This window comes from Poecilia reticulata, unplaced genomic scaffold (assembly GCF_000633615.1).
Source record: "Poecilia reticulata strain Guanapo unplaced genomic scaffold, Guppy_female_1.0+MT scaffold_550, whole genome shotgun sequence".
NCBI lineage: Eukaryota > Metazoa > Chordata > Actinopteri > Cyprinodontiformes > Poeciliidae > Poecilia > Poecilia reticulata.
In genome coordinates, this window is record NW_007615307.1 from 519 (window position 1) to 12,097 (window position 11,579).

At 37.8% G+C, this 11,579-nt stretch overlaps 1 protein-coding gene across 1 annotated transcript; it reads left to right on the forward strand.

Annotated features, from left to right (window-relative positions):
• Window positions 1-207: 207 nt before the first annotated feature.
• LOC103461072 (endophilin-B2-like) lies at window positions 208-10,758 on the forward strand (the record flags this gene model as incomplete). Its single annotated transcript, XM_008403395.2, has 7 exons — window positions 208-350; window positions 3,381-3,514; window positions 4,816-4,908; window positions 5,027-5,038; window positions 8,030-8,092; window positions 10,427-10,450; window positions 10,644-10,758. Coding segments are annotated over 7 exons (568 nt in total), but the record flags the coding sequence as incomplete, so codon positions are not given.
• Between the last annotated feature and the right edge of the window lie 821 nt (window positions 10,759-11,579).

An 11,579-nucleotide genomic window follows, 5' to 3' on the forward strand; every position in this document is an offset into this window, starting at 1 on the left:
TCTGCTAAAACCACTCTGACAGATTATGTGCCACAAACAGAAACAAGTTCATTTCAAAATAAAGTTGGTTTAAAGTGTTGCTGAGTTTTCACCTCACCATGCACCTTGAAAGTGGGTGAAGTTGTGCCAGAAGTTTTTGGATCTCAGTTTGTAATGAATAGAAATGATCATAAAGAATAACCTGTCTGCTTCATAAATTAAACTCAGGATCTACCCTGCAGGTGCCAGAATTGAGGAGTTTCTCTATGAAAAGCTGGACATGAAAGCACCCTCCAGGGTTACCAACGCAGAGCTGCTGGGTCAGTATATGGAAGATGCTGCGAACGAGTTTGGACCTGGTACACCGTACGGTGAGTGTATTAGCTCTGAAGGCTCTGAATGTTAAATTGCAACATGCTGCCAGTGGTTTCTTGAACTCTGGTCCTCTGGCATTTAGCTGTGTCCCTGCTTTAACACACCCAACTGAATAGGAGATGAGTAGGTCACTAAAACATAATCCACACACTTCATCAGTCCTGAGCTGATGTTGGATGATGCTGTAGTTTTGTGGCTTGAGTGTAGACATGTTCCTGGAGGTGGTTAAAACCACAGACGGGAGCGGTAGCACTTTATTTGAAGGGCTGTGCATTAGAGTAACACAAAGGAGGCTTCATAAATGTTTGACTGTTGTCATGAGATGTCACTTGGTAAATTAACACACTTCTAATGCAAAGTCGATACTTTTAATGCAACTTTGCTTGAAAAATGTAATTATTTACCAAGAAAATTAAAGTTCACGTTTTTAATTCACATTTAACACAATTTCTGTTGTAACTTTGGATTAAAAATGTCATTATTTACTGAATGACACTTTATGATAAGTCATGAACATTCATGAAGACTCCTTTATGTTTATGACAGGTGATATGTCAGTCTTATTCACACCGCTTCAGTTAAATTGTTAACAAAGGAGCTTCTCAGCACACAGAGTACTGTGGAAGAAAACTCTTCTTTTGTTGCAATATTTAAATTAAAATATYAATGCTAACAAAATATTATTGTTAGCGTTATTGAATATTTCACTCATCCAGGGTGACAGAAGATTGAGGCTTTCTGAAGCTCTTGCTTCAAACTGGCTCTAGGATATTTTTCAGTATAAGAACATTTTTTTTCTGTTGCCTGTTCAATGGATGTTCTTCCTTTCTACATGTTGCTTGCGCTGTTTTCCACTACAGGCTGTAAATAGTTTTTCCCGTCTGTGTAAGTCTGAGGATCAATAGAGCTTTAAATGAGGTTAGCTGCTCTCTGCATTCTGCTGCAGCATCAGTAGTCATGTAGCTGTCACTAGGGAAAGCTATTGCTCCAAAATTCAATAAGAGAGTCTGATTTATGCATGAGTTGTGCAGCCCTAGTACTTCAGCATCTCGTTGTCTTTTAAAAAGATGGACTGAAAATTCAGATTAGCTCAAACTCTGACTGATGCCGCAGTTTTCTAGGTTCTATTAATTTTTTAGAAAGTGGAAATAAATCCTCGACTTTTCACACAAAAATATCCTGTCTTTAAAACCAGAAACCATACCATGCCAACACGATGGTTTTAGTTGTTGGTATATCCTGCTTTATTGTGCTTAAAGCTACAGTATGTAACTTCTATAAAAAACATATTTTTTATGTATTTGTTAAAATAGTCACCATGTCATGACAGTATGTCGGGAGACCGGTAATCTGTGAAACAATGGATCTCCTCTACATCCTGTCTGAGTGACTAGTTGGCTTCTGAAGAAATGCACCGCTCCCAACCAAGAACAACCAATCACAGCCAGGTCTTATGTGGGTTTACGATTTGTTTAATGAATAAACCTTTGCAGTTCAAACATTATTTGTTTCTTCAAAATTTAGTCAAATAAGCAACACTAACCTAAAGCCAACATCAGGATAAGCTGTTTCTCATTGGAAGAGATGAACTGGCAACTTTTTCTTATGCAATGTGGGTTATGTCTAATTGTGGTGCACATACTAATTAACCACTGATTTAAATTTACCAATGGGCAGTCTAAGTCAAAGGGGAGAGGGGGGACGAGGGAATAAGAATTCTCAAAAAGGATTTTTTGTTCATTAATTGATGAAAACTAAAAAATGAAGATATATTTAAATTTATATTTAGTCTCTGGATTTATTAGCAAACAGCACATTGTTTAGACTTTTTTCAGAGCTCAGTAAAAATCCAATAAAGGGAAAAAGGAAAATCAATATTGGCCAGTAAAAGCCTCATCAGCACATTTCTGATGATGACTTTTGCCCTTCACTTGCCTTCATTTATCTTTACTTTTTATCTATTTATTAATTTCTTTTTACTTCTCTTTCTCACTGTTTACGTTTTAATGATGTAAAGCCGCCCGGAAAACTTCCCAGTTAAACAACGTTTAACTAAAGTCCTACGAGGTTTAGAGTCCCAGTTGACGGCGTTTYAACTAAAAACTTAGAGGTTGGAGTCCTTGTCAAACGGTGTTTTTGACTAAAGTCCCAGAGGGTTAGAGTCCCAGTTAAACGATGTTTAACTGAAGTCCTAAAAGGGGTGCAGGTTTTAATGTTTTTATCTTTTTTAACCTTTTTTTTTTCTCTTTCTCACTGTTTATTGAATGTCACAAGCTGTTTTTATTTTAATTATGTAAAGCACTTTGAAATGCCTTGCTGCTGAAATATGCTATACAAATAAATTTGATTTGATTGATTGATTGATAGATATCTTCTTAAATATGTCTGTTTCTATTTAAGGGCTCTTTAGGGGTCATTATGGATCTGTTGCAGGAATAGAGTTCTGTCACGTTGTGCTGTCATTGGTGTTTTTGTTTTAAATAAATAATCTTTTGCACAATGATGACACCTACTGGAGCAACTCTATTCCTAACATTCAGCATCTTCATAGGAGTACACTAGTCCAAGAATGGTGAACCAGTTCAGCATTAAGAGCCAAATTAATTAATCACTGTAAAGAGGAATGCAGCAATTTCAAGATTGGCTTTGTACCACATTTCTAAAAATTTTTTGTTTCTTAGTGGGACTCCGGTTGAAAAATTGCTCCATATCTCAAATCCATGAACCGCAAAGGGCACCGACATGAAATAATGCAGCCAATAGAAATACAGATACCTGTTGAGAAAAGCTGGATTATGGATTTTATTCCYAAGTGATTCAGCTCACATCTGTCACCTAAAGGTTCTTCTCCTAGACAGACAACTTACCAGAATTTCACCATCTGCGCTTTGTGCTCATTATGCTGCTTTAAAGATTCAGAGTAAACCTGAAAAAAATACAAAGCAATAAATGAGGAATTGGTGTTTATATCAACTGCAGTAGCACTGAATGAACTGATTTGTGACAATTCTTTGGTCTTGTTGCAGGAAGCACTTTGCTGAAGGTTGGGGACTGTGAGAGGAGACTAGGAGCAGCAGAGAGAGAGTTCATTCAGACCTCAGCCATCAGCTTTCTCAATCCACTCAGGAACTTCCTGGAAGGAGACTGGCGAACCATCTCAGTGAGTGTGAAACTTTGAGAAGTGGAACACTTTAAGTGTTTGGATGATTTCTCAATTTTACATTTCAATACCCGCTTTGATAACGGGTTCATTAGAGGAAAAGTAAACGATGAATTTACCATGAGAAAAAGAGTCAACTCATATAGGACTTTAGGAAGTGTGTGTCCCATTAACTCTGATATTAAACTAATACAGCACTTCAGAAAAAGCACTTCATACATTCCAGTGAGGACAGAGTTATTACTCCCTCATGCAATTGCAGGGTTTCCGCCCAGTGGTCAGGGCGCAGAGGCGGTCCACTGGCAGTAGACCCTGCTTTTGAATTAAAAGATGTTAAATAGACAGGAAATGTAAAAATATTACTGGGTAATTATTTGTTTAGGGAAAATGTCACCAGTGAAACGCTATTTCAATCTACAACTAGTCTTAAAAACAACAAATCAAAAAATACAATTAAAATGAGTATCAATTTTTTGCACTTCTGTTTAATCCAAATTAAGTCAGCGGCTCCATAAGGCCCCCCAGGGCTTCAGGGGGCCTTTTTAACACAGACCACAAATACATAAATGTAACATTTATTTATTGAGCATATCAATGCTGCTAAATTTGATTTAATGGCTTCTCCATACATAAATTAAAATATTTTTAATTGTTTAACATTTCAATGTAAGATTTTAAGGAGCTCGCAAGTTTACTTTGTAAATGTTCAAAGAACAATATTCATAGTTAGATTTTGTTACCACAGCAACAATCTGATGGTATGAATTTAATCTTTGACATTGAGCTCTGTTTGTTCACAAATACAAATGAGTAAACTGCAATTATAACTGACTGCTTTTTAGGTTGACCAATTAATCTACTTAATTAATCTTTTTTTATTAATGGAATTAATTAATAGATTAATGGAATTAATTAATATATTAATTTTCTTTTCTTTTTTTTACTTATATAAATTAACATCAGTTCAGAATTTGAAGCTCAAGCAGTCCTGGGTTATGAATGAAGCAACGATCCAGATTTGCCTAGTCAAAGCCTGGGCTGAAATTCTATTAATTGCTATAGAATTACTTTTATTACAGAATTATATTTATTCTTGAAAACCTTTCAGGTGACCTAATTAAAACAGTTCTGTAGCTTTCCCTTAATAAATAAAATCATCATTTAAAAAAACAYGTTTTATATTTCTTTAATCATTTGAACGTTAAAGTGTCACAAAAAAAAAGCAAAACCAAAAGAAATTTAAACGGGTGTTGTCTYGCTGCAGTAGCTGGGTGCTTAGACTCTGTCATGGTTTTGAACAGAGAGAGCGCCGTCTGCTGGAGAACCTTCGCCTGGACCTGGACGCCTGTAAAGCACGTGTAAAGAAGGCCAAGGCGGCCGAGGCCAAGGCAGCGGTAAGACCCCWCTCACTCCCACGTCCCCTCAGCTTTCCTTTTAAACATTCTAATAAAAGCATTGGTGTGTTTTGGTTTCAACTATTACTAACTGTCTGCATATTGACCATCTTTGCAGTGTGAGGGTGCAGTAAGTATTAAAAACTGCTTTATATGGTGCACACCTTGAGTTATTTTCTCAGTCTTACTAGCTTCGATGTGCAGTGCTACTTCTATTGGCGAAAAGACAAAAAAAATACTTAAAAAGTCAAGGCAGTGGACTGAAAAAATATCCACAACCTCAAGACTCTTTTGTTGTCTCTATTGACTTTTGGACGTTAGAGTCTTAATGACTGACGATGTTTGGATGAATCATGCTTATTCTTTATTTGCTTTTCCCTGCGTGCCTTCTTTTGTTTGCTGTCATCTTTGTTTATTTGAATTCCTTTTTTAGATTAGCATTTAGTGACATCTAAGGCATTGCTTTGGTGCCCTTATTGAGATAAATTGGTTGCAAAATGGCAGGAGCTTGGAGATTTCAAATTAAATCTTCAAATGAATGAACTGTTAAAAAATTTGCACCTGCATGTAAAATGCAAAAAACCTCTAGTATTTACACATATGATCATGATAAAAAATTTTTTCCCATAATCAAACAGCTCTACTTTAGATTCTGTTCAAATGCATTTTACTAAAACAAATGTACAAATTTTCTTTAAAAAAAAAAGTTCTCGCTGAGAAAACTCTTATTTATYGTCATAAAAAGGTTCCGTCACTAGATGGCAGCAGAGCCATACGAACCTTTTTATGTTACCAGACATTTAATAGAAAGACAAATTGGACTTGTTGTCAACACATCAGCTCTCACCAGAGCAGATGCCTGAAGTCTAACTAGATCACAGGTTAGAGATGCAGGACAAGTCTTGTAGAAAATATAGAATCATTGCTCTTTGTTTCCTTCTGCTGTTTTTATTTGATGTGAAAATATTACAGATATGACAGCTAAGCACATAAACACACTTATTTGAAAAGCCTTTTTTATTGATGTTTTACAGATTAACCACAGGAGGTAGATTATCAAATAATTTCCCGTTTTTAAAAAGCACATATAAAATGCCTTCAACTGACACTTTTGCAGGGAATACAACATTTGTTGTTTGTTGTTATTTGTTGTTYTGTCTTGATCTTTGGATGGATGTTTTTCTTGGCTCTAACAAAATGCCTTTTGATCTGAATGAAGCAGCTGCACATTCTCCATGTTCTTAAATGACTGGAAGAACAATGTTGGCAAGAGCTCAAATGAAGAATAGCAGAAAACAGATGCAGAGCATGACCATCACTGCACTTTTCTGGAAAGTGAGCTTAAAACAGGAAACGGTGACTTTGTTCCTGCATCATCGCCACCTCTGCAGTTATTTATAACTCAATCCTTGTCCTGTACTTGTACAAAATTAAGCAGCTGACCGGCCATCTACTTACTGATTGTGTATTTTGGCCACAATTTCAACCAGTTTTCCCTTTTTTGTTCTTTTYCTTTTTTTGTTTGTAATTTATTTATTTTTGTAATTCATAATTGTTAATTTTTTTTTAATTAGTTTCTTTATTTGGAAAAATGTTTTTTTTTTATGTGATGATGAAACCATTACTTGTCTGGAATGCTTGCATGTGCATGATAAAAGCACAGCCTGCAGCTTCAGACTGGAGTAGTAAGGTCAGTGAGAGACTGACTCACTGGTTTCAGTAATGTGGCAGCTGTTGTTTGTATACAGTGATTGCATCACCTCTCTGCACCTTTCTTTTATAACATCAGACACACCTAATATGAAAGTATGCTGGCTGTTGTAAATTCCCCTCTTCTCTTTTTTTTCTCCCTTACAGTTAATCTGTGTAATTCCTGTGAGCTGATGTCACTTTAAAATAGGCCTGCTTTCCAGGAGGTTTATATACACCTTCAGATGAAATGTAAACCTAARTCTTGTCTTTAAAGATGGTTTCTGTATGCGGTATCTTGCAGAAGTCTCACATTCAGTTATACAACAGCTACAAACTTCAGTGTATCTTGTAAGGGTTTCATGTGAGTGAACAACACACTGTAGAGCAGAATTGTAAGGTGGATGGCAAATCATTCTTGGTTTTCTTTTTTGAATGCGTAATTGAACTCTGATGCAGAGCAAAAAAGCAAACTGGTCGTCCTACAAACCTCAGTCTCAGTTTTGTTGAAGTGAACTCTGGCGTGGTTCAAATGCATATGTGAACACCAAGTGGACCGGAGAACACTCCAAAAGCACGAAGCGGACCATAGCATGGGGCATTGTGGGTAAATGCAACCAAAACAAATGGAGGGCCTACCATCGGCAGGAGAAATGGCTTGCAGTCTTTTGCCAAAGAGAAATCCTCCAACGGATAAATCTGATGCCACTCAGTTTTTATTTGCATTTTGTGAAGAAGGAAGTTTTCATGTTGCTTTGTTCAGTGGTTGTTGGTGTGGAGGTGAAGATTTTGCTCAAAGGGTTTGGCTGGTTTGACACAGTGCAGTGTGAGAGCAAACTGAACATCTGAAACTGTAGCACTGGTTGCAATTTTGGTCCACAATCAAACGGAGTCCACCAGTGTTTTTATGTGTGAAAACACCCTAAATCACAGTATGAATGCAGCTGTTCCATTTCAATCTGGAAAAATGAGGTCTGGTTAGATTAGACCAAAACTGAACACACTACAGTAGAACATGTATGTGCATGCACATTTTGTTTCAGTTTCACTGGGAGTCTGGTCAGAGTTTGAAGGAAAATGGAAAACAAAGGGCAGAACTGGGAAAAAAAGCTGTTGGAGGATTTAAGACACTTAATACTGTGGTGGAGGGTCACCTTCCATCAGGAGAACTGAACATGTGCAAGTTAAAACAGACAAACTAAGTGAAAGGTGCTTCTTATTACATATGCTTGACTAACTTTAAAATACATTTACAAACCTGCAATGATTTCCTTCTGTTTCATAGTCAGACATTGCTTTGTGTGTTTCTCACATAAAACAGCAATACACAATAGCATAGTTTGTTGTTGTAATATCAATACCTTTGCAAGGCAATGTGCAGATTGAATACACAGCAGTACAAATGATGAAATAATAATTCTGATTTGTGTAGATGGCCCCAGATTTCCAGGAGACCAGACCTCGCAACTATGTGCTTTCTGCCAGTGCCTCTGCGGTAAGAAGACACTTCCTCCTCACCAATTTTATGAAGTTTAAATGCCACATACGGCAATGACAAATCTATGCTGGATATAGGAGACGCCACTGCTTACATCTCCCAGATTCCTAAAAACACCTAAACACCTTTTCACATTAATGTAACTCGGCAGCATACAGATAAAAACTGCTTTGATTTGATTGATAAAATAATATTTGGCAACATAAATGGGATGTATCTACATCCCATTTACAACAGACATGGCTTCAGCATTGAGAAGGGGGCGTGTCCATACACAGAGATTAGTTCACTCTACATGCCAGACTTGTGTGTAATGTTCTCCAGCATTCTGACATTTAGGGATTTGTCATAACATTAAGAGAAAATATGTAGCAGCCCAGTTAATGTGATACATTTACGTAGTAGGAAGCCATTCCACAGTAATCTTCTCAGCGTAAACTCTAATCTGATGATGCCTGTGTTTATGTTCACAAGAAGTACCGTGCTGGGAAACGTTGTTACCACCCTCTAATTTAAAGCAGCATGGCTCATATCACAGTCTGACTGTAATAACATCCTGGTGTTAAACAATAAGAAAGATTGTCGTCATCATCACAGATGGTGCAACACGGTGTACCATGGAGCTGGTTGTGATTTCAAAAGAATATTTTGAATAATTCAGTATCCTCCCTCTGGCCTCTTTGAGTCAGTCCTCAAAATAATTTTTAATGTTTGTATTTTGGTGCTAAAAATGCTCTCACTTTCATATATTTGTTTTTTACACATTTAAATTCAGTTTGCTTACAATTTCTCATAAAATTGTAGTAAAACAGGAATCAAAGTCTGCGTTTTAGCTGGAATGAAGATCTCTGGCACAGAAACGTTTGTTTTAGTTTGCTAACAATGTCCTATCTAATCCATCTGTAGGCCACTTTATCTGTTTTCCTGCTCACATCTGGCACTGCTGTGTGTCCCGGCTGATCCGGTGACGGTAGATGGGCGAAGGCCCCATTTACATGGAGCCGCTCTTCAGTTAATCCATTACATTTTTGTTGCGATCCAGCCACTCATTTACACCACATGGCCGTACTCTCTCACCCCAGCACTTTTTCAAACCGGGTCTCTGAGTGAAACTTTTCTGTATCACCCACCACAGAGGTGTGAAGTACTCCACATGCACAGGGCGCACAGCTGTAGGCTTCATCCTATGCATGCACAGGCAGGTAGCAACAAAAACAATGGTGGATTGTACTGGGCTGTGTTGTGCTACTTGACCTGCTCCATTTAACACAATTCTTGATGAGGAATACATGAGCATTTTGTTTATGAGAGACACGCTACTATTTACAATTATATAGATGCTAAGGGTGAAAAGCGTGTTCAATGACCTCCTGAAATTACAGCGCCATCCAGTGCCTTCTCATGTCAAGTACAGTTGACTCAAGCTGCCATCTGAACATGAAACTTTTTCCCAATTGACATCCGAAAATACTGGAAGTTCCTAAATCAGCAGTATTTGAGTGTTTGTAAGGCTATTTTTGCTTTCTTTTGATCTCTAAGACCTCCAGCTAATATCTCTTTAACCTGAGAGGAGATTGTGTCCTGAAGGTGGTCGGAAGAAAACTGTCCTCACAAGGTTTTAGAGCGCATTCCCACCAGTAGCTAGATCTGTTCAGATGTGATCAGATTTGATATTAATCTCAGGTCTCAACAAGCACATCAGTTATTTCCTTCTGGCTTGTGGTCAAAACACAGGTGATGTGCTTGTGTAGCGCAGACTGCTTTGACTTGTCTTGACAGTCACCAGTTTGTAATTGTGGTGACGGATGGGCTCAGTTTATGTGGGTACTGGTTTTGTACATTGTGGAAATGAGCAGCAGTGTTTTGTGCGTCTCCTGGAGAAGCTGGCTGGCAAACAAATCCTTAATCCTCAGCAGTGTTGACTTGACTGTGTGGCAAACTTTCCAGTGCTGCTTTCATTTTCCTTGTTGCCCAGAACTTTAACAGACTGGAAGGTGCTCTGAAGCTACAACTGCTCTCATGGGTAACATGGACAAATATTACAAAGTACTAATTCAATAAATCAGCATTCTGCTGAGAAACCTTCTTTAATCCACTGCCCTGAATGCAGTCTCATTTATAGTTGATACAACACAGCCTATGATGTAGACATCTATGACCCAACAAAGTCATTTTATTGCTTTTAAAACATCCTCCCTTCCTGAATTCAAAATACTTTTATTTATTCCAAAGGAAAAACAAATAATGGGAATGGGACAGAAGCTGGATTGTCTTGCTGAAACTTGTTTTCCTTTTCTTTTTTTCTTTCGACTCGGGGTATCCGTCAATCAGCTCTGGACTGAGGAAGTGGAAAAAGTAAGTACGTCAGTTTGGTTGTTATATACAGTTTCGTTCGCTGTTTTTTTTTTTTTTTACATACCAGGCTGAACAAGCTATGTATTTTTTAAAGCAGTTCTAACAGGTGTGAATATGGAGCATCAGAGTTTCGACTTGGTTTCCAAATATTAGATTTGTCTAACAAATGAGCTGATCTGGTTTGATGTTTCAGGCTGAACAAGATCTCAGGCTGGCTCAGACGGAGTTCGATCGGCAGGCAGAAGTTACACGGCTGCTTTTGGAAGGCATCAGTAGTACGCATGTAGGTTAGCCACCAGATTACTGGTCACACACACACCCTACTTATTCTGTTTCATTCATTATAGAAAACATTTAGGTTGAAGGGGTTTTCACGGTTGCTTTCCTAATTTATTGAATACCTGTTCAGTTTACAGTTTGCATTTTGCATGTCTAAATGCTCTTAACACAGCCCTGAGTTCTACTGCTGTTTTTCCCAATAATCAAACTTATTCTGGAGTACTTTTCTGACCAGACTTCTTCTTCAAAGATGATAGTGCCCCTCTTCTTTTTCTTCCAGTTTCTAATAATGCATCGGACAGTTCTTTGTCCAATTTTTGGAAGTTTCTGCATCTTAGATGTTTGCTCTGCTTGATGTAACCCTTCTCAAACAGACCAACATCTTGTCAACCACAGGATGCGTCTTTCCACATGGTTGTTTAAGAAATGAAAAGCTCCTCATTGCATCAGCTGGGGTTAAATAACTTAAAAGAAACAACTCTAATAATTTGTGACCTAATAGTTAAAAATATTCACTCATGCACTAATGGACCTTACCAAGCTCCGCCCAGAAACGCCCCTCGAAAGTCCCACGTGACTTCATGTCTCACATTAACAGCTTAGCTCCAATGTCTAAACATGGCATTTTTCATTCTCTGCAGAGTATTTCTGAGTCTATTAGTGTAGCATTTCTGCTGGATTTTCACAAAATATCAGCCACGACAATGGACAAGGGAACCAACAAGTTCATGTCATCTTTTTTGGATGACATCAAGGTGTTTTAGCCACGCGATGCCTCCAACATTGTGTGCGTCACAGCTAAATGCTACCGGTCGATGAGAAAAACAGCAGATTCTCACACCCTCAGCAT